The sequence below is a fragment of the Perca flavescens genome, chromosome 23 (assembly GCF_004354835.1).
Source record: "Perca flavescens isolate YP-PL-M2 chromosome 23, PFLA_1.0, whole genome shotgun sequence".
Classification (NCBI taxonomy): domain Eukaryota; kingdom Metazoa; phylum Chordata; class Actinopteri; order Perciformes; family Percidae; genus Perca; species Perca flavescens.
The window spans coordinates 16,636,353-16,657,143 of record NC_041353.1 but is presented as its reverse complement, the minus strand read 5'-3'; the positions used below and the strand labels follow the sequence as shown (position 1 = coordinate 16,657,143).

The 20,791-nt window shown below is 38.5% G+C and overlaps 1 protein-coding gene across 1 annotated transcript; it reads right to left on the bottom strand.

The window, feature by feature from the left end:
- Positions 1 to 1,330: 1,330 nt before the first annotated feature.
- On the bottom strand, positions 1,331 to 17,290 carry il17rel (interleukin 17 receptor E-like). Its single transcript, XM_028570737.1, has 18 exons — positions 16,876 to 17,290; positions 15,516 to 15,543; positions 14,873 to 15,022; positions 10,642 to 10,748; positions 9,926 to 10,040; positions 9,567 to 9,611; positions 8,994 to 9,133; positions 8,437 to 8,508; positions 8,293 to 8,347; positions 8,019 to 8,182; positions 7,632 to 7,676; positions 6,328 to 6,385; positions 6,005 to 6,141; positions 4,421 to 4,480; positions 4,271 to 4,328; positions 3,427 to 3,558; positions 2,889 to 2,945; positions 1,331 to 2,393 (listed from the first exon to the last, which is right to left on the bottom strand). The coding sequence occupies exons 1-18, from the start codon at positions 16,990 to 16,992 to the stop codon at positions 2,278 to 2,280; spliced, it is 1,656 nt and encodes a 551-aa protein (XP_028426538.1). The 5' UTR covers positions 16,993 to 17,290; the 3' UTR covers positions 1,331 to 2,277.
- Positions 17,291 to 20,791: the final 3,501 nt, after the last annotated feature.

Here is a 20,791-nt window from a genome sequence, read left to right as displayed (position 1 = left end):
ATTTAGAGTTTTACAGTAACAAGTTCCTTGTCTGTGAAATCTGGATAACATGGTGGATTGTTTATCACTTGTGTGCACATATGCGTGCCTTCTGAGTAGTGTCGGCACATAGAGGCCACTGTTCTCTTACTGGTACAGTGTCCTGTTTTGAGCAACTCAATTAGCATATGTAAACTAAGCGGAAATGAATCCCGGACACAGAAAGCTGTGTGTAGCACAGTAAAGTGATAGAGGAAGAGCTGTAAGCGTGTTTGTCTAGATCTTGGGGAAATCAAGCTAAAGCACTGTACGGTAATCATTAGGAACGAATGAGCCATGACTATAGAAACAAATTGGTGTCTGATCAGTATTCCTAATATTAGATGCTACTGAAGCCCTGGACTTGTGTAGGCTGGTGATCTAACAGTGGGCCTGGCATTAGGACTTGCTTGCTTGTGTTTACTTTGTTTGGATTATGTGTTTGGATGTAATGAGAGCCAATATATGGTAAGTGGAAAACTGAGGGGAATCTTTACAATTAAACAAATGAAGACAACTGAGCTAAATTAATGTACTTTAATTAATGTACTTATTGGGTTCAACTCAAACCTAAACCTGCTGCTGGACACAAGAGCGGTGAAAGCGATGAGAGTGAACCAAATCAGAAAAATTGCAATAAGTTGAAAGCGGATAAAATACTCCAGAGTTTAGGGAAATTGCAGAATTAGGTGATAATTATGTGTGGGTACATCAGTATGAGCGACACCTTTTGCTTTACCCCTACTCTTTTTATGCATTGGTAAAATAAAACACAGCAGCTTTAAAGGTCCAATGTGTAGGAATTTCTCCCATCTAGCATTGCGATCATATATCGCGCCACGCATTTCAAAGTATGTATTACAGCTACGGTAGCCTTCACGCTTTTTTCAGGTCTCTTGCTCTTTTCAATATTCTTTTTCTTTTTCTGGGCAAAGAAGAAGACTCCTGTTCTTGAAATTTGGATTTTGAATACGTGTGGTCCTCCATGTTTCCTTCTTCAAACTTGCCTGGGCCGGGAAGCTACGATACCCATTAGCAGCATTAGCAGCACCTGTGAGTTTATCATGTGACAGCGAAAACACGAAAGGCGGAGCAGTATGTCCTGTATGTCCCTTACCAACTAATGTATTTCAAGATGGCGCATGAATATGGAGCGTCTACCCCAGTTCATGTGAATGCAAATGTAATATTTCAAGCCAAAAGGAATACTTGGAATTTATGGTGGTGGTAAATATTGATGAAAAAGGACAAGTTTGTGAACGGGCAACACAGATTTTGATAATGAACAACTAAACACGTTACACACTGGACCTTTAATAACATGTGTAAGTACAGTTTCATTCGATATAATGTGCTTATCGTCATTGACATGTGTTATGAGCTTCCATAAATAAATAAATAAATACAAAATGTTTTTTTTTTTTTTCATTTTTCTTTCTGGTTATAATGGTTCATGGGGACTTATATACAGCAGAATTATGTGAATTTAAGAAACATATGCAAAAGTATTAAGGAAGTGGAGTACTTAAAAGGAAATAGAAAACAGCAGTACTGGCTTGTTGGAACAAGTGTGCAAAAACAAAGTGGGAGAAAAAACCTGTTTCTTGGAAACCTGTTGCCTATTGGAATAGGGTGTGGAAGAAAATCAAACAAACACCTTGCAGTATAACACAATAAATACCAATTTGGTTTGTGCTCTTAGGGTTAAGGGTCAGATGTGGTGATTCCTGTTTGCTGTATCATTTCCAATTGTCATATTATTTAACGCTGTGATGAGTGATGTGCCACATTTATGGCTGTGACTGTTGTTTGCTCCTAATACAATTATCTAAGATTTAAATGTATGGGCAAATGTTCATTATGAAAAAACATAATTCTTTTAAAAATGGAAAAAATATGGAAAAAAATGCAAAGAAAGCAGCAGGTTTGCTTTCATGTTTTGCATTTTTATTGAAAATATAAATTTAAATTAGGACCCGGAACTGACCGTTTAGCTGCAAGCTAAATGAACATTTTAAGTTAAAAAAAAGACAACATACACATTAACTTCCAACACAAACAGAACACATAAAAAAGCAGCCAATAACTATAACAAGCATACTAACCACCAAATATACAGTAACATACATAACATTTAAAATATCTGTCCCAACATTGTACGCAGCATTCAACAGAGAACTCATTTGGTTTGTGTAACAACTTTACAGTTTTATATTGTACATTACATGTATTGCTTTTGACCGGAGCACCGTTGTTTGGTCAGTCAGAGATTAGGTTGGCCTTCTCGGTGTTCCCACACTGTGGTGAATCAGATATGAGGACCCCTCCGTGGAGAACAGGTTGAGTTTGTAATACAGGGACCACACAGTCAGGATCTGTCAAAACAAAGGATTAGGTTCAGCTTTTAGGTATTTAAAAAAATGCACATGCTATGCAGTCACCAAAATTGCAGTCTTGCATTGCCAGACCTTCCTCCACAGCGCTGCGGAGGAGGGTCTGGCTAGTCCACACAGCATTCCGGGAAGGGAGAAAAACGTGATCTGGTTTATTGGCATTGTTTTAACCAAGCACAATCGTCTTGGGCTGCACTAAGCACCAGACAGAGCAAAATAGCCTCTGGAAGGAACTTGTTTTGGTGGAACATGTTCAAAAGTTGTTTTAGTCGTGCAACAGAAAACTCAGATTGGACAGATAGTCTAGCTAGCTTTCTGGATTTACCCAGCAGAGATCTGAGGAGCAGTTAACCATAGTATGTAGTATATGCCAACACCAAGAAAGCGGAAGGTAATGGACATCCGGTGCAATTTCCGGCGGCAATCCCGGAAATGAAACGTCGTTGATATAGACTACCAAAATTGTGATAATCTTACCTGTTTGCTTTTCAGAGATACAGCCTCCATTTCTTTTTTGTTTCCTCCTCTGATACACTAAAATAAAATACAGTGGGAATCAGATGACAAATTCAGTGGCTTGTTTTATTCAAATGGGTTGTGCATTTAGCACTAACCGACACATCCATTGTACTTGCAAATTTTAGGTTACTGTAAACCATTCGCAGAGGAAGTCATACATAAAGTCCATATCCAGCCCATCAATCAAACAAAGAACTAATGTTGCACACTTTGCAAACACTTTCATTTCTGGAAATATAATCACCTAATCACAAGCATTACTGTACATGCACAGCAAGCACTGTATTGTTTTGACTGTACTATTTCTAAAATTAGCACACTAATAATTGTGGTTTCCTCATGCCAAGTCTGCAGTGTTTAAGCCTTAAACAATAGTGTGCAACAAAGTCTGTCAGTTTGAAGGATGGACAAAATAATTATGGTGTGCTTCCATAACAATATGTCAACAGAGAAGACAACACAGCAGGTAAGCTTGATAGCGTAATTTTCTACATACCGGTTAACAGTACGTGGAGCACCAGAGTGTTTATGATGATGCCACAGAGGCAAACACCAGCAGGTACAATGACCCAAGGTAAGTCCCAAGAGGCTCGACTGGAGATGACAGCTCTGCAGAGCGATGATTGATCTGTGAAGAGAATTTACAGTAAATGAGTTAGCTATAAAGATGCTGGTAAGCAGATTCTATTCACCTTTAGACTGAGCCAGGCTAGCTGTTTCCCCCTGTTTCCAGTCCTTATGTTAAGCTAAGCTAATTGGCTACTGGCTCTAGCTTCACATTGAACATCTTGATGACAAAACAATTCTCTGTGTTTATCAGACTTTTGAAAGATGATACAGCCAGTATGCAATCTGCTCCCTACAGTTTCTCAATGTTTTTAGTTCTCAATTATGCATAAAGAAATTGGAGCTCAAATGTATCAAAGACGGTCTTCTTTACTTTCTGCGGAGCACTTATGTTTATACATAAAGGTTTTATCTATTATTGATCACAGAATTAAAGTGGAGTACACAATGCTGTTTTCAGAGAATCCTTTCATAACAGAAGCCAAGAAACCACTTAGGGCAATGTGCAACATGCGTTTGTGATTACCCTATTAGATTGTGTGACAGTGAGCATATGGTCTATTACTGATTCAAACCACGTTTAAAAAAAAAAAAAGAAAAGTAGTGGAAACCATTTGCACTTCAAACTGATGCGCCTCAGGTTGTGAATATTTAAGGAGAAAGAAAGGAAAAAAGTTGGAATAGACCACACAGGATGGGACCAAAACAGAAGACAATAGAAGAAAAGGATACATTGATCTCTAGTTTTTAAGGAGCAGTAGAACCATACTTACCGGATTGCTCAAGACAGTGAATGACCGTGGCAGAAAACTTCACATCGAGCCTCTTCACCTATACAAATACAACATGTGTATTTAAAGGCATTGTATGTCTAAATGTAAGGGAACATGCAGTTAAAAGATCTATTGAGGACGCAAACATACCTGGAGACAAGAGTTGCATAGTTCCCCTGCCAAGTTTAAGCCAACAGTTTTGTGTTTTGTCTGAGAAAGAGAAAAAAGGAAACAATATACGCTTAGAAAATGTAACTGGGCTGGTGTTATGGAAGTTGTCATGGTTTCTAATTTGCTGTTATTGTCTCTTGTAGGGGTGACCCCGAATAGTCGAAGATTATTATATGGGGGTGCTCAATGTCTAATTTCACACAGAACTACTGGTTTTGTATGGTTATATTAAGTTATATACAGCCTTTAATCATGATAATGCTGTAAAAAAAAAAACGTGAAAAGAAAGAAAGAAAAGTTCAATAAATATTTTTTACGTGTGTGTGTGTGTGTGTGTGTAAATCCAACCACCCCTGTGAATGATTTAAGTTTCACTTTCCCTGATCCGCGACAGACGAGGAGCATCAGATGAGGAGATTAACGTTACTTAACAATGTCTGGAAAAAGAAAATCTAAAGTCTGGATGCACTTTCAAATGGTAAAAGATGATCCAAAAAAAGTAAAATGCAAGTTGTGACAACAGCTCATGTCCTACCACTCGTCAACAACAAACATGGCTTTCCACTTAAAACGGGTAAGTTTATTACCAATAAAGACGTTTCACTTTTTCATATATAATGTTGCTTTTAATTTACGAATAGCAATACCATATGTTGGGACTTAAAATATGTTGGTCTTTTTTCTAGATCCACCCACAGTATCAGACTGACGACAGCAGTTCATCTAGTAGTAGTAGTAGTAGTACCGGAGCTGCACTCAAAGAAAGCTAGATTTGAGACCGCCATTGCCCGAGAAAAGGAAAAGAGAAATCCCGGACAAAATTGCAGAGTTTATTTCGCTTCACAATGAGGCCAGTGAATGTTGTGGACGGTGAAGGTTATAAAGAATTAATGCGCACACTTGAGCCAGGATACACAGTTCCCAAAATAGAGACGGTTATGCATGCGGCGGATGCGAAATACGCGTCCATACGCTCCTGCGGTTTACATGTTACCCTCCTGCTGACTAGTGTCGTGCCCCCCCCAACCCACACACACACACACACACACACACACACGATTCGACTATCAGTCGACTATAGAAAGATTCGTCAATTCTGATTCAAATGTGTAAATCATTAGTCGGGGACACTCCTAGTCTCTTGTATGTGTTATCAACGATGCTACTGTTCAGTTGTCATTCAGAGATGATTGCTTGATGAAGTATTACATTACAGTGTCATTTCAACTACAAAGACATAAATGAGCGACTCCCTGCAAACAACAAACCTGTTTTTGCATGTTATGTTGGCAGATACACTTGGATTGAAGGTGTAATTAGCTTTAATTGCTTTGTCGAGTACAAATAGTGCTTTGAAGCTATATCACCTTAGAGAAAACAGCAGCAATAAAAAGGAAATATATAACAAACAATCAGCCCTCAAGACGCGGCTATGTAATCATTGCAAGCACATTGTTACAGCTTATTCATATAACTAATGCAGATGTTTTTCATACAGTGCACAAAGGGTCATTGAAATGTTTGATAAGTATGAATATAAACTATGTTTTATGTGATACCTACCACATGCATGGTGTGTGTGTTGCACACAGTAGAACCTTCGGACTTAGCACACAGCCCTACAGAAAACGTTGCAGTGACCTGTGAATACATCTTGATGTCTTCCCGACCTTGTTGTCTCGTCACAATCATCTCCCACGCTGGAAATTGTTGCACAACTATCATTATAATGACCAATTTTACAACACGACACTACATGATGTCTGTCATTATCTTCATTATATAATCAAAATAAGGCTCTAAAACAACTTTAAAATGGAGGTATATTGCCTGATGCAGCCATAATCAAAAGATATTTGTGATATGATTATGATAAAGAGTGGTACCTTGGAATCTGGCATTAGCAAAGGGGCACCTGGTCCAGGACTGAGAGCCTACAGTGAACTGAAGAACATAGTGAAATTATATTTTGTAGCGCTCTTCATCCAACAGTTATATGAAACTCATAGTTCTAAGAAAGGAATTTAAATGTGAGAATTTTCATCAGAGAGCCTATAAAACCCATTTTATGCAATGTATACAGGCCTATGGTTCCAGTAAACTGTCTAACCACTGTTATAAATTAGTACACAAAGTATAAAGAAACTACAGATAACAATAGTAGCAATACTTCTGCTTTGTGTTAAGGTTACCAGTTAACTCTCACTGCTGAATTTAGCTAGAAAGGAAGACTGTTTAAACACAGCGTTCCCTTTTTTTTTTTTTTTTTTTTTTTTACTGTGGTTACCATAGTAACATTGCCGTAAAAGCATGATAATACACTGTGGGCGGTCCTCATATAGAAATAAACTGGCGTAGCAAACAAAATGCTACTAGCATTATTCCCAAACAGAGGCATTTGATTGTTTTTTATCCAATTTATATCCCATTTGGTAGCTCTGTCACTTTGTAGCTTACATTAGCTAACTGGCCAACCAGTATCTGGCTTCCTATTTGACACCTACAAACAGGTGTCTTAGCCTAGTTTAGCTTAGCAAAACGACTGGAAACCAGAGGAAACAGCTAGACTGGCTATGTCCAAACGTAACAAAATCTGCCTAACATCACCTCTAAAGCCTGCAACCAGATAGACTTAATGAAGTTAATGTTAATGTAGGCTACCCAGCCAAGAAATAGTCTGGCACAAAAACCCCAATAAAATTGCAGCATGCAGTTTTTTCCTTTGGTTTGATTTAAATAAACAAGTTATGACATGTTAATTAGTGAGCTTTCGAAGTTCTGGTAGGTTAATTTTGTTACCCTTCGACAGAAGTATTCTGTTTTTATTTGCGCAGAGCTAAGTTAACCAGTTGCTGGCTGTAGCTTTATATTTAACGTACGAACAAACATGAGAGTCGTATACATCTTCTCATCCTACTCTAGGCAAGAAATAAGTGTATTTTCCAAAAAAGTGGATTATTCTTTTAACCTACAGCCAAGTTATTTGAGCTGAAACCAAGTTCTGCTATGCTGCCTTCATAAAAACAACATTTGCACAGTTGCCACAGCAGGTGGAAAGGTCATCTTACTGTAATCAGACACGATTACGGCCTAGTCAAATATTGTGGTAAAAATAACATGATTTATGTCAACCCCATTGTTTCTCTACAGTGAAACTCCTGAAGCGCCAAATGGAAAAAGTGATCATTACCTTCATGCACAGCTGAGGGTGTGGATCCACTTTAGAAAATGATATCTGAAAAGCAAAGATTGATGAAATAGTTTTTAATAAAAAAAACAAAGCAACACTTTAAGTATTTAGTTTAGATCAGACAATATGGGTCTAAATTAACATTTACATGAGCTTAAGCAAGATGTTCCATTGTAAACAATTGATCTTTGACATCATACCATGTGTACAAGATGAAACAAAGTGATACTGGCAACAAAAAAGTATAAAGTGTGCTTAGTCATTGAGTGAGACATCGTCAGAATGAGTTTGTACTTTGCTTATCACGTAAACACCACCTTCAAGTTACTATTGACCAGAAACCTAGCAAAGTACACATAATTGCGGTTTCAACATTGTTGTGCGTACCTTTTCTCTGCTGACATTCTGTGAGGCATGAAGCAAATCCACACAGATGCCGTCCTCTCGTTTCTGACACAACACAACCACAGCAGTCACTGGACAAGTGGGCTCCCATGATAGCGTCTCCTCCAGTGGGTCAAAGTTAATGCCAGACCAAAGGTCCTCGAGACCTGCAAACAGGGGAGGTCACAATATTTTCAAATGATATGGTATCAATTCTGAAATACTACAGCACACGCTTGGTTTACTTTTCGTGACTAAAAGCAATCAAGGTACTTACGGTCTTTGAAGGGGCAGACCTGGACTCTGGGGGCATCTATCACAGTTGACCAACCCTTTAAAGGAATATATTTGCAAAGTTCAATCCCTTTTCTTAGAAGTGATAATAAGTGCTCAAAACCAGGAGTGTTGGCAGAAGCTTTACCTCAATGCAGAGGCAGGGCAAAGGTCGGGAGTAAGGGAGGGTGGCACTCTTCACAGGTTCCCCCTTCTTTATCTGGAAGGTAAACAAAGCTTTATATCAGTAATCCATCTTTCTTTGGCATGCATGTTTGTGAGCATGGGTTTGTGTTTGACGATTCTTGGGGATTCCTGAGTCAAATGATTGATTAGCCACATTTTTTCACTGGCAGTTCTGTGAGAGTTCCCAAGATATATTAAACTGGGCAGCCCTACTAAGACTTTCATAAATGGTGAATACTTCTTCATATCAATTATGCAATCAGACAGCATTGCATTAGTCACATTCAGCTTTGCCCTCTGAGAAATTGAATTAAGTGAGTCAGCGAGTAAGCAGACACCCAAAACTCATTTGTAGGGATGGTCAGAGTGCTTATGTTTAGGAAGGATGCTTGATTTTAATAGGAACCTGCCTATTTTAAGTGAAGATAATGGTATTACAAACATGTGAGTTCATATTCAATATTTTGCAACACAAAAAGTCATTCTGATTCTCAGTTTCCAACAAACTGAGGGACTAACCAGTGTATTGGCCCCTGTGCCAATGCAGATGAAATCCTTATGGCACAGGCGGAGGAGGTAGTCGTGATCTTCCAGCATGTTTGACACACTGACACTCAGCTCCTTCCTCTCTGGGTTTACATCATATGATAGCCTCCCAGCTGAATGAGACAGAGATCAATGTTAGTGAGAGATTTTCATCTCGGTCAGAGGTACAAGTGAGGGCCAACATTAGGTTTCCAACCTGAGTGTTGGTACCCCCTAAGGGGCTACGAGATAAATCTGAGGGGTCAGAAATAGAAATCTTCCTGCCTTATCTTATCTATGCTTTTTTCTTGTTAAATACTGGATAGTTTTACTTCTTCAGGCCTCTAGAATGAATTCAAATAAAACAATCTCAGAGGAGTAAGTCACTCTTTGATTTAATTGCTTCGGGCTAACCGACACATGCAACCTACAAGAGGTCGTAACTAGATTTAGATTTGTTTTAAAAGCTTAAAAGGCAAAAAGGTTGCAGGCCACTGGTTTATAATACTGTATGTTAGACTTAATGATGCATTGACTCAATGGTTTAAGAAACAAATATGTACTCACTGATGCATTCTGGGACATGACTTCGCAAATCTTCATTGCTGCATTCTGTGGAAAAATGTAACAATGCTTAAACTACTGATTGTCGTGGGGATAAAGATTACAGCAAGACAAAATGTGTGACTTAAAGTTTTAAAGACTTCTTTTATTACATTATTTACCTTCATCTTAACATAACTGTGATCAAAGTCCTCATAATGTTACCTATTTCAATCAAATACAAGTAAATTCTTGGGCGCTTACACAACACCAATTATTGACTTAATTTATTTGTATAATCCATCTTCAGCTGTTTGATTTTCTATGTTAACTCCCATGAGTGTATGTTTGCATTATTATGCAAGCATGGCACATGTTCTCACCTGGAGCCTCATAAGTTCTTGTCCAGGTCACACCACAGTAGCTTGGCACAGTTTTCACTGTCACTTGCACATGTTGGCTCGGAGAAATGTCGGTGCAATCATTCTCAACTTCCACCTTCAGGAGAACAAATAAAAACACACACAGTCTGTCACACTTCTGCCATGGTTTAGAAATGTCATCATGGAAACTGTACTTTATGTGTTAAGACCATATCAACCTACAAAAAAGTGATTCGGGAACAATTGCTATATATGTCAGAGGTTGCACGCCTCTGGAGCAACTACGGGTTAAGTGTCTTGCTCAGGGACACGTTGGTTGACATATCGTAGTGGGAATTGAACGCAGATCTCCCACACCAAAGGCATGTATCATATCCACTGGGCCATCACCTGTTATAGTCTGGATTTTGAGAGTTTAGAGCTTAAATATGATTTATAAAAATGCACCACATATCAGAATAATTGCATTTTTAAACTATAAATTCATTACTGATCTGTCATCTGACATTTTTTCCATCTTTATATGGAAAAATCATCTTTCATGTGCGCTTAAGAATTTGAGAAATGAAAGCAAACTTCCAGATGTTGCAAAAAATATCTTGATGAATGTTTTGGCAATTTTTAAAGTGTACTCTTACAGGAAAGTTACTCTTCCATCACACAAATTATTACAAATTCAAAAAGTTAAATGATGCCTGTGGTACCGTGTACAGTACCTGCATTCCAGACATTCTTTCTCTCAACGCTCTTTTGAAGGTGAACATTTGGCAGTTTTCCATCATCCCTGCGGTGGCGGTGCAGATGGACACACCATGGATGGACTCTGGAGAGAAAAATATATCAAAGTCAGAAGCCAGAAGGTGGCTTGAAGACACAGTGGTCAAACAGTAACTCACGGTCACTGTTAACCAGCTAGTTAACCATTCGTGTATTTCAGTGTGAGTCAGCCTAACTTTAAATGTCATACAGGAAGGACAGTATGTGTCACGTTACATTGGCTGAGTGGACTAGAGTATCAATCAGGATCAAAGGGATTTCCCCATGTCAGCCCGGGCAGTAAGAAAATCCATAGAGATTATTATAGTGTGCTGCAAATATCTGTTTTGACCCACACCTTATCAGATCAAGTCTATGTGCGAAATCAGGAACAGAAAACAGCAATTAATAATAACAATAATACGTTTATGTGATACAGCACCTTTTACAGACAAAGTCACAAAGTGCTTCACATGATAAACATTTGTAAAAAATACAGTAAGATCCAACAGAAAATAAGCAAGGAAAACATAACCGAAAGACCAATAAAAATCAGTTAAAAGATTAAAACCTAAAACCCAAAGTTACAAACATGAGTCAAAAGCAAATTTAAACTTCAGCTGCTTTTTAAAAGGTTCAACAGAGACTGCAGAACGTAAGACAATAGGAAGGACTTTCCACAGGTTTGGAGCCACCGCTTCAAAGGAACGGTCACCTTTAGTTTTTAAGCGAGTGCATGGGATCACCAGCAATCCCTGGTTAGAAGACCTGATGGACCTCCGTAGTGTACGGATGGAGCAGGTCTGAGATATGGTTGCCTGGCCATGCAAAGCTTTATAAGTCAGAACAAGAAATTGAAATTGGATCCTGAACTTGATTGGAAGCCAATGTAATGAGTATAAATTTGGAGTAATGTGCGACATCCTGCTGGACCTGGTCAACAGCCTTGCAGCAGAGTTCTGGACCAGTTGTAGACAGTCCTGGGACAACTTGCTGAGACAGGTGAAAATGGAGTTGCAGTAATCAAGCCAGGAAGATATAAAACCATGAACGATCACCTCAAGCTCAGAATGCAAAGTTTGGCAATGTTTCTTAATTGAAAGAAACATGTGCGAGTCAGTGATTTGATATGTTGATCAAAATACATGTTATGATCAAATATAACACCAAGATGTCTCCGTTTGGACTGTAGCGCTGAAGAAAGGGACCCCAAAAGCTGAATAACCTTGGAAGCTGTAGCGTCCGGAGCAACAATAAGGACTTCGGTCTTATTTTCATTAAGCTGTAGTAAGTTATTTGCCAGCCAGTCCTTGATGGAAGCCAAACATTTAAGCAATTCCAACACTTTGTCAGTCTCTTCCAGGTTAAAAGAGACATACAGCTAGATGTCATCTGCATAGAAGTGATAACGGATATCTCCATATTGGCTAATTATATGTCCCAGGGGAAGCATATACAATGCAAATAAAATCTAACATAACACAGAACCCTGAGGCACCCCACAGGAAAGGGCAGCAGTTTCTGAACAGTAGGGACCAAGTGACACAGAAAAACTTATATCTGAAAGATCAAGCAAGATGTTGTGATCCACTGTATCAAAAGCTAAGGTCCAGCAGCACCAAAACCGAGCAGTCACCCATGTCAGAGGACATTAATAAATTGTTGGACACTCTAAAAAGAGCGGTTTCTGTTGAGTATTTCTGACGGAAGCCAGATTAAAATGTGTCTATAAGTGCGTATTCAAGACAGCAGTGAGCTGTTTAGCAAACACTTTTTTCTAAAATTTTGGAAATAAAAGGCATCTTGGAAATGGGCCTATAATTTGGGGGAATTTATGTATCCAGGTTGGTTTTCTTCAGTAGTGGCTGAACAACTGCATGTTTAAAATACAAAGGGACACAACCAGATTGCAGAGAGCTGTTGAGTATAGAGAGAACCCAAGTATTCACAGACCCAAGAACATTTTTGAACAAGGAAGTTGATATAATTGACAACATAGCCATGACGCAGAAGCAGAAGTCTCATGGAATTATCAGTAATCATGGAGAGAAGTTAGTTTAGTAAATGAGACTTCCTTCACTGGTGAGCTGCATTTTCCCCAACACATGTAGCCTAAATGTGTCATCAGTGATGACCATCAACCATGACTTCTCCCACATTGGCTTGACCAAACCCAAAAAGTCGCATTTGAAACTTACTCGTTATGACAAAGTCATATAAATCAAATAAATTGAGTTACACCTTCTGTCGATGTGAGGGTCAGTTATAAAGAACATACTATAATTCTAGAAAATAAAGACAGTGTGGACAGTAGGCAGTCACTGATAGTGACGTATAAATACTGCAGGCTAGGGGCCCCATTACTGATTAGACCTTATTCCTACAACAGTCACCTGCATCACCGTATGTGTGATGGGGTAATGTAAGGGTTTTTTGGGTGAAACAAGTTTTTAAGGTGGCTTTAACATTTTTTAAGTCATGCTGATAACATTTTTGCTTGTAGAAAAATGGTTGCATTACTTAGTATTGCTCTGTCAAATGTGATATTTAAACAATTCCAATTCCACCGGACACTGTGGTTTAAAAGGCAGCCAGTCTACAGTTTGGATGTATTTACTGGCCATTGACTACGGTGGCCGACAGGGGCAAACGCCCTGCAACTTCAGAAAACACATGCAAATAGACAAAACACAAGCAAATTAAGAAAACAACTACATTAATTTGACAACACATGTGCAGGATTCAGCAAACGCGCTGCATATACACACAACACAACCAAATATACAAACGCGCTGCAATTAAAAAACAATGCAAAAAGAAAAGCAAACCCCGAAAAAAGAAGCAATGCAAAAAGAAAAACAACTTCATTAATTTGACAGCACATGCGCAGCGTTCAGCAAACGCGATGCAAATACACACAACGCAACCAAATACATAAACGCGATGCGAATAAAAAACGATGCAAAAAGAAAAGCAAAAAACCGAAAACAAATGCAAAAGAAAAACGCTGCATCCAGATTCCACAACGGAAGTTCTCCAGGCCTCTAGAGGGAGCAGCTAAGTGGAACAGCTGGATTTTCAACCCCTTTTCTGCCTTTTTATTAGAGTCGGGTATGGCTGCATAGTAAAAAGAGAACTCCTGTCTCATGCCCTTATTAATAACATAATATAATATATTAGTAATATACAGTCTCTGCTTCCGTCTCAGCCGGGAGGCTGGTGCCGTGCTCGAGCTTCGACTTTTCAAAATAAAAGCTTGCGTTTGGTCGGCTCGTCTTCCTTTGGTGTTTTGGATGTTTTTGAACTAAACAGTACGGCAATCATGCTAATGAATACAATAACTTTTTCAGGGATCTATTACTTACAACACAATGGAGCAAGCAAAGCAGTTTTGTCTTTATGTGCAGGCCGGATTTAGGCTATTCAGATTGATAAATCCCACGGTAAATTGGCTGGTTTACTAAACAGGGGGGGGGACTATTTTAAATAATCTATTTTTTGTATTTCAAGAGCGTATTGCTCCACAATATGAATACAGATTGGTCACTTATTTTGTTGTATAATCACAATATTACACTAGCAGTGGAACAGCTGATTTTTTTTTGGGCTGGGGGGAGAGCATTTGCAGCGCGTTTGTATATTTGGTTGTGTTGTGTGTGTATATGCAGCGCGTTTGCTGAATGCTGCACGTGTTGTCAAATTAATGTAGTTGTTTTCTTAATTTGCTTGTGTTTTGTCTATTTGCATGTGTTTTCTGAAGTTGCAGGGCGTTTGCCCCTGTTGGCCACCGTAATTGACAGCTAACTTTGCAAAACCCAGGTGATTCCTTGCTAATCAGTGGCTAACGTTAGCATTTCTCCTCTTTCGGTGCAGACTAATTTCCAATTGAAACACGTATTACAAACAAACTAATGTCAAGAATCTGGTGGGATGTGGTTAATATTTTAAGGTAAAACTGTGCCATAGCTTCAGTAACTTCATACATGTCCCTGCTAAACTCAATTACTCACTTAGGAATGTCTCAATCAGTGGTTTCAAAAAACAACTTGCATATGTGGTAACTGTTCATCATTGTTTCCCAACTCACGGATGTCCAACATTTCAAAATGGTCACTGTTGAAGAAAGGTCAACTAGATGGACAACTTAGTGGCAAAAGCATTTTAGAAATTTGTGTTGTAACATTAACATACCAGTAAGATGTAATGTGGTTTTGATTCTGAGGTGTAAGGAGCACTTTTGCCTCCCCTCACAACTCATGACTGTGGAGAGGCTGATGTTGTGGAACACGGAGGACGGGTTGAGCCCTTCAGCGGGGTCCTGACACAGAGGAGAAAACCAATCTACACGGGACAGGGACAGAGAAAAAATACATGTAACATATCATCTTTTAGGGCCCACACTGACACATACTTGATTAGTTAGAAAACACTGATGCAATCATGTTGTCTTGGCACAGAACAGTAAGTCACACCAACATTTCATTATGTTCTGGTTGGGTATTTCTCCTGTCACAATAAAGTGTCACATTGTGTGTGTGCTTCCACAGAAAGTTGGCTGCCATGTCAAATCAAGCATAAAGTGTGCTGTCCAAATGTGAAAAGATCTATCAGCTATGCGTTTTTTATTTCTCTATTCTTTATTCAGAAGATCAAAACAACAGCATTTCCTCCATCATGGTCTGTCATGCACAACATCAAAATACCTCTTTAGATCTTATTTAAATACACACTTTCTGGGTGTGTTCTGCTCAGTTTCAACAGGTTTTATAGGCTTTTTCAACCTTTTCAACATGAGTGCAGATGTGATGTAGCTGCAGTGCATGTCTATACTCACTGTTTGACTTGGTTTTGCAGTGAAGGCCCTGCAAGGAGAGAGAGAGAGAGAGAGAAAGACTGAAAGAGTGAAACACAGTGTAAGTCTTTTCTGTGAATCCTTTTGAGTAGGAGTTCCATTAATAAAGTAATTCATAACAAAGTGTACAAAGGTAACAGCTCTCTAGATCGGGGGATTCCCGTACAACCAGGAGCTTTTTACATCCTCATTGCTCCTTTAGGTAAAACACAAACACAAGCTCTTTGTCTTTTTGCTGCAGTTTGTCATGGTCCAACACACAGCCAAATACAAAGGGTAAACCTATTTATGAATCAATTACTCCACTTGTCTTTAATTTTTCCAGCTGCAACAAGAGTCTGTGCTTACTTTATTTGAAGTTAATTTGCAGACAGCATTCACACAGTGATGCAAAAGCTGCAACAGTGTGCATCACCAGGGTCATTAAGTGCAATGTGCATAGGCTCACTTCCAAAGATTTGTAGAATGCAGCCTTGTTTATTTATCAGACAGGAAATATGCCCTGTGTAAATTATTCATGCACCCAGTGATGACTGACATATTGTCATAGTGTCTTCTGGGTTTTTCTAAATATGGTAAATACTCCAATTGTTCTTTCTTTAGGAGGTATTGTAAACATGAGTACATAAACATGTAGCAACTTGCAAAAGAATGCCGTCTTAATTGTGCACTTGCAACACGGAGACAAAAGACACCACTAAAATCTTTAGAGTTTATAAGTCTGTTAAGGTCACTGAAAGAGGAGTGATCTCTTTCTACGGCAGAAAAGTGAGTGTGTTATCTGATCACTCTCCACCAAAGTAAATTTGCAGCTGTTTTGATTTCCTCCTTAGGCTTGAGTAAATGGTTAGTTGAGTAATACTGTATAGGATTTGAAGAAAAAATACTATAGCCTTCGTGGACTACGCACTAGCCCCTTTTTAATATGCATGCTCCCCTTTGCATTATGTATCCTCATACCAATGGGTAAGTCACACAGGAAGAGGTATGAGTCATGCATTGGCTCACAAGAGTCCTTTCATGCTAATTAAACTGACTTATGCTTAGAGAGCCCTTTCCCTCGAAACAGTGCACAGTGGTTGTTAATTGTAGAATAAGTTGTAGCTGGACAGGTGGTGGTGGTAGTAGCAGATAAATTATGATAGACAGCCCATTTCTTTTAACCGTTGGAAACTATACAATAAGCAGCAGTATTATTGTATACTAGTATTAGTAGCATCATCAGCAGTAATAGGAGGTAATGACAGGACACAACTATATTTACAGAGGCAATCTGTCAGTGCATATGTCTGACAGTTTGTATCTTGTTTTGTTTTTAATGTTCCAAAGGATGCGGTTTTACCTGAGAACACCTGGTGCCACATTTCTCTATCCTCTCTAGTCCTGAGTTTTTTTCTGCTGCAGCTCCATTCAGACCCAAACAGCAATGAGACATCAGCAAGGCTGCCCACAGGATCATTTTCACCAGAATCAGGCACCAAAACTTAGACTTCTTCTTCTACGACTCTGCTTCTCTGGGTCCTGCAATCAGTTACTTTTGCTTCTTCTTCTTCTTATTGCTGTTTTATTCTTCTTTTCCAGACCGAGGGGATGAGTGGCAGGGTCAGATTAGGCTTGGCCTGGTGTGACAGGTAGTTGGATGGTGAGGTTTATTTTGTCTTGAGTGTGATGATATCCAGTGAGGTAGTGTACTGGGGCACAGCCAAGCACACTGAGTGAAACGCATGCTGGTGAAAAGAGTGGATTTAAATATCCCTCAGTGTAGGAGGAGGGGCCAAAAGCATTTCTCTTTTTTACTCTTCAGCAACATACAAGTCACACTGCACATCCTCTTTTTTTCTAGAAGTATTGCATTTATTGTTTTTGTTTGGTACTTATGACACACTTCAAACATTTCTATTTGACTGACAGTAAACGCTAACTGGAAATGGGAATCCTGCCACTACCACACACACACACACACACACACACACACACACACACACACACACACACACACACACACACACACACAAACTGTAAAATTCAATTTTTCCAAACATCCCAGTGCATCCTTTCCCTGAAAGAACACATTTTTCTGGGAAATACAACAATCCCACGTGATGACTAAGATATGGTGGCTGAAACTTGATACATGCATGATGTTCATTATGTCGTGTACACCCTGTTTAACCTTTTTGAAAGCCAAAGGGCAAGGAGGAATGTTTGACATAATTGCTGGTTAGTTTTTGGGATTCAAAAGAGAAATTGGGAAAGAGCATTGGATACGTAAAAGTTCAGGAGCGGGTTAGGTTTCTGTAGAACAAAAATACTTTCACCCTAGACATGAGTTAGCAATAACAGTGGCCTCTGACATTTAACTCCCCCACAAAGAAAACTCCCTCTTGGCGTTTTGCTACAACTACATGCCCTAATATGGACAACACATTGTGGGGTTGAAAGGACTGTTCCTTGACTGTAAAATTTAAGGAGTTTGCACATATTTCTTTTAGAGAATCATTTCTTTAACTTGCCATCACTGACTATATTTGTTGGTGCTTTTTAGGAACATCTGTGAACACAATTGACATATTATCACCTTTTACTTCGATATGACAAACTTGTTGACGTCCAGCTGATACAGATAAGCAACATTAGCTTAGTTTATGTTGTGTTTCTGGCCAGCTGGCAAAGTGAAATAGTTGCTTTTAGCTTTTAACCTGAGTGACCTAACCTAAGTCCTGAGGGAAGAATCTGGCTCTTTAGCAGGTAATAGCTCCACCATGTTCACCAGCTATAGTGGCTCACTGTGTCTGTCTGCTGTTTGGTGCAGAGCAGGTAGTGTACAGCGGGGGTTTTTTTCTGCTAAAAAAAAACATCTGGCTTTGGCCAAAACAACACAATGAGAGCAGTGAGAGTAAACCCAAACCCTTTTAACATTATAAAATCATTTGACCTGTTGTTATTATTTTTTTAAAAAAATCCTTATATGTGCTTTAAATTAATCATCCAGTGTCTTTTTAATATAAAAATGTTTTGCTCACCTTTTTATAGTGTGCACCACATCTTTCTATTACTAAAGCACATCAAGCATTAACAGCTCTCACACTACGTAATTCCATATCATTTGAACTACTTGTCCTGCCAGAAGCAGACTGTTACAAAGAGGAGTCGCCACAAAAACAACCAAAAGGAATGTCTGGAGGCAATGTGTGAACTTCCTATCCACCTGATGCTGGGAATGACACAGGGAAGAAAATTACTGAGCTTCCAAGCACTTCTAATTAGAATCTCTGGATGGCATTTGACTGATAACAACATGTGAGTCAACAAAGGTAAAGAGAAGCATTATAAAAGTACATGTGTGGAATGTACAAACAGCGACCATACAGTACCAATGAAGCGCAAATGCTTCACTTGCGTTTCATCGTCAGAAATTGCACTTCTTTGAAATGCTGTGTTGTGCAATAACATCAAAGCAAGACCATAAAAGAGTTCAGGCAATTCTAGTTAAAATAAAAAACTGAAGTGATAATTGTAGTTTGTGGCCTTAAAAACAGATTTTATCTTTACATGACGTAAATGCAAAAAAAAGTACCTGTGCCATACAATAGCAGTAATTATCCAGCTATGTTACTACTGTTGTGCCTAACCCATAGGAAAGAGACATGCCTGGCTTAAATCCAACCATTACGTAGATAAAAATAGACACAAACAATGTCAGGGAGTTGTCAGTAAAGAATATTGATATGACAGACCTGGAGCTACTGATATAAGACCTATTTATGGTAGTATTTCTTGTTACTATTTCACAGAAGAGCACTATAACACAGAATAGTTCAAAGGATTTCCTGAAAGAACACTGTAAAAACAGTCATTGCGTTATCAGGTTAAACCTGTTGTGTAATGGCTCTATCTACTGGGATTGAGTGTGTATTACAATACCTGGGGTTTTCCCCACAGTCATGACAATTGCTGTGGGTTTCTATGGGTAACAATAAAGAATAAATGTTAGTAATTCATTAATAATTAGTCATTGGTTTTTATTTATAGTGAGCCATCAAGGATGCGGTCACAACTTTTGGAAAGGAGTTCTTATTTCATAGCCTGATTAGTCATCAAGTCTGCATGTATTTCTTGTAAATCATTAATAACATGGTTCCTCCACTGTGATAACCTGTCATGTTTGCTGGAGTAAATGTTAATAAGTTGTGCAGCTCTTCTCCAAAATATAAGTGGTCATTGGAGGGGCCCTCCTGGCGAATTAAAGAAACTATGCTGGAGAACATTACTGTATGTACAGACATAATTCATTAACAGATAATAAAAACATAACCCTATAAGTTATAAACCCTCTGTAAGAAGTATATAGGCTAAATAAATTGATGAAGTAAGCTTATGCCAACTTAGAAAATACAAAACCGTTTCCTAGATATTATTTTGGCCTTTGCTGTCAAACAAAAGTAATAAGTATTATAAGAATAATACTTATTATGAATAATAACAATAATAATAATAATAATAATAATAATTAATTAGCATTGTAATATGTTTATAATTATATATGTATTAATGATTAATAATAATAACATATAGTAAAAATACCATTTTATAAAACTAATCATTTCCATCGTAAACTCCTTTTCCTTTTGATCATCAAACTAATTCCTTACATGACCTAGCCTCTGCCAACCTTCATGTAAGCGTGGTATCATGTATTACATTGTAATATCATATTTATTTCGTTTATGAGCAGCTGTTTCTACGGTATAACGATTTATCTTTAACCTGTTGTCAGCCGCTTTAAGCTGCTCATCCTGACATTAGACAGATCCTGACCGCTGCACTGTGAGAATGAACAATCGTTGCTTATCCTGCACTGCAAAAAATATCAGTCTCACCAAGTCATTTACTGTAGTCCATAGGCGTAATTTACAGGGGGGATAATCAAAACTGGCCGGTGCAACCCCCCAAAAAAAAAAAAAACTATTATAATTTCCTTTACATAAATAAATACATTTGCAACATAAATTGATGCAGAAAAAAAATCACCAGAATGCAGAAAAGGAAGCGTTTGACGCTCAAAATTCCAATTCTGCTCAATAGTGGAGCTCAACCCCACTCCGCCCTGCTGTAGTCTACTGAGCGTTGAAATCTTATTTTGCATTAATGAGTTAAAATGTGTTATAATAATCTCTACTTGTTTCCAGTGTAGTAGGCCTAGAGTAGCCTGCTGTTTTCACAATAAAGCTGTCTATGATGAGTCATCGCCAGTGCTG